General features: G+C 34.1%; 1 protein-coding gene across 1 annotated transcript in view; it reads right to left on the bottom strand.

Moving 5' to 3' along the window:
* Positions 1-2,500, bottom strand: part of LOC125670899 (sacsin-like) — a 76,076-nt gene that overhangs the window by 33,638 nt on the left and 39,938 nt on the right. The window contains exon 6 of the mRNA XM_056163928.1: positions 2,137-2,250. Within this exon, the coding sequence (XP_056019903.1) occupies positions 2,137-2,250 (114 nt within the window). The remainder of the gene's footprint in view (positions 1-2,136; positions 2,251-2,500) is intronic.

Genomic DNA, 2,500 nt, shown 5'->3' with positions numbered 1-2,500 from the left:
ATTGCCTGCATTAGTTCTAAGCTTAAAAGATTTGCTGTGTATGTACAATGGATATTGTGATTTATTTAATGTTTCTCAAATTGAATAACATTTTTCCAGCATGTATTGTACAAAAGGAGACGCAACACTTCACCATTTGCTTTCTTACCACAAGCATTGCATTTTTTAGTTACACTGTACAAGTAGCCTATACATAAATACCCTTTACAACAAAGTGTTTATAAGTTTTAGAAAATTTACATGCAGTTCATAAATAATTTTTAAATCTCATGTAAATGTGTAATATGAAATGCATGCAAAGTTTATCATTCTTAAATAGATTAAATGTAATTTTTGATGAATAAAAATTATGATACAGCACATCATATTCTAGATTTTCAACTACAGTGTATAATTAATTTTATTTTACAACTATTAAAACCGTACTTGATATTCTTAATGATAAATTCCAAATGCATGTAGTCATTTTCTCCATTGTACAAATTATTTACGATATTTTATCCATTAACTGCCGAAAATAGGCAACCTGTATTAAGAGATCACCTGTCATATGTGACCTTTTTTCCATTCTCCGTTGGAAGGTCTCTTAATACAGGTTTGACTGTAGTAATGATTCAAGAAAGAAACATAATATGCAGAAATATCCACAAATGATAGATTTTAATGGAAATGTGGTGGATTTTTTCCCCACTGCTGTCAGCCAGGAAATTCTCAAAGATGAGAAGAGCTTGCGTCAAAATATATAGCTTCGCAAGCTAAATTCAGAAGTTCATTTTTCCTGTATCCAGACGTTTTTACACACCTTTCATTTAAAAATGCTTTTAATTGCGGAAAGCACATGGATGTTAAATCATCTTCCGATCCAATGTTTTGAATAAACAAAAAATGCCCAAGATCAACACGCTTTTCCGGACTTCTTTACAAGAGTTCCACTAACTCGGTATTTACGATCTTGCGTATTCAGAAAGTAGGTCATGGTGACATACTTTTCACATGATGCGGTTCAAGGTCTCATGATCCATCAACTGACAACTTTTGATGATCATAGGCTCAAAAGTGTCCAAGATATGCATCAAAATCAATTTAATGATAATTACCTGCAAAATTAAAAAAAATAGGTCACCATGACCTACTTTTGAGACAACATGATATTAGGTCCTAAGATGCATCAACTGACAAAATTTGATGATCCTAATCCTTATACTAAGCAAAATATCAAAGTTTTAACAAAACAAAATTTAAGGTCAACTTTGAAGTGACCTTGAGACCACACCCTTTGCCCCAGGATCCTGCCTTGAACAATTTTTTATCTACAACCTATCCTCATCCTTATGCATAAGTTTGGTGATAATTTGCCCAATGGTTCTTAAGAAGAAGATTTTTTAGCAACCACTACTTTTGTTTGCATTTTCCTAATTATCTCCCCTTGTAAAAGGGTCACAACCCTAGTTTTATAACAAATGAAAGCCCTTGGGCCAAGAATACCCTGTGACAAATTTGACAAAATTGGCTAAGGGGTTCTTGAGATATAGCCCCTTTTCCAAAAAATTTGACGCACACCGCACGCCAAATATATGGCCATATGATTAGCTCTTTGAGCCTTCGGCTCAGAAGAGCTAAAAATAGACTGATTGTATATTGTTTAAAGTACCTTTTGAGAATATTTCACTCATATGGAGTTTTTGCGGTCTCATCTGGAGGACCACCTCATTTAGTTGCTTCTTACGACAAGCAAGGGGTACTGAGGACCTATTCTAAGCTGGATCACCAAGGGAAACAGAAAATCTTGAACAGATGGACCAACATGATGAGCTAAAAATTTGATGTGCTAATTAGCACATAAGAAGTTCAGAATATTAATTCCTAGGTTTGTCCTGGGCAATTATTTTAACTCATAAAACTAGTCCATAGCAATGGACAGACGACACATCCATGATTTAAGAGTTAGTTTCCCATAGGAAATAAACCTCACAAAGCTTAACTGAGCATTTTGAAGACAAAAATAAGAGCTTACCTCATAATTCTTTATTAACTCCTAAATTTGCACAGGGTAATTAAGCTTTATAAGTTAATTTAAAATAAGCAAAGCTCACTAGTTCAGAAGTTCTTTAGATTAAGTGATAACATTTTGTTTACTTGGAAAATTTCCCTGTACATGGGATCAAAATCTCCTGGGCCTAAATGATCCTCCTCACAAAGCATGACTTTAAAGGCACTGGCTTCTGCATCTTCTGCATTCTGCACCAACTCCTATTATACAAAAACAACAACAAACAGACGGTGAAACAATTACATCACATCATCTATTTAAATAGTTAAAACAGATACTGTAAGGCAATCCTTATTCTAAACATTCTTGTGACGAGTAATGTTTGTGATTCTCAACAGGGACAGGTGTCAAAGATGAGCAATGTTTACGAGTCGGCCAACATACACAACATACATGTCTTGTTTAAAATCAGGTTTCGCAAATTCCATGGTCGTTACAACGTTCTAGTTT

Source organism: Ostrea edulis, chromosome 4 (genome assembly GCF_947568905.1).
Source record: "Ostrea edulis chromosome 4, xbOstEdul1.1, whole genome shotgun sequence".
Classification (NCBI taxonomy): domain Eukaryota; kingdom Metazoa; phylum Mollusca; class Bivalvia; order Ostreida; family Ostreidae; genus Ostrea; species Ostrea edulis.
The sequence above is the reverse complement of the archived record's forward strand: the minus strand, read 5'-3'. Positions and strand labels throughout refer to the sequence as shown.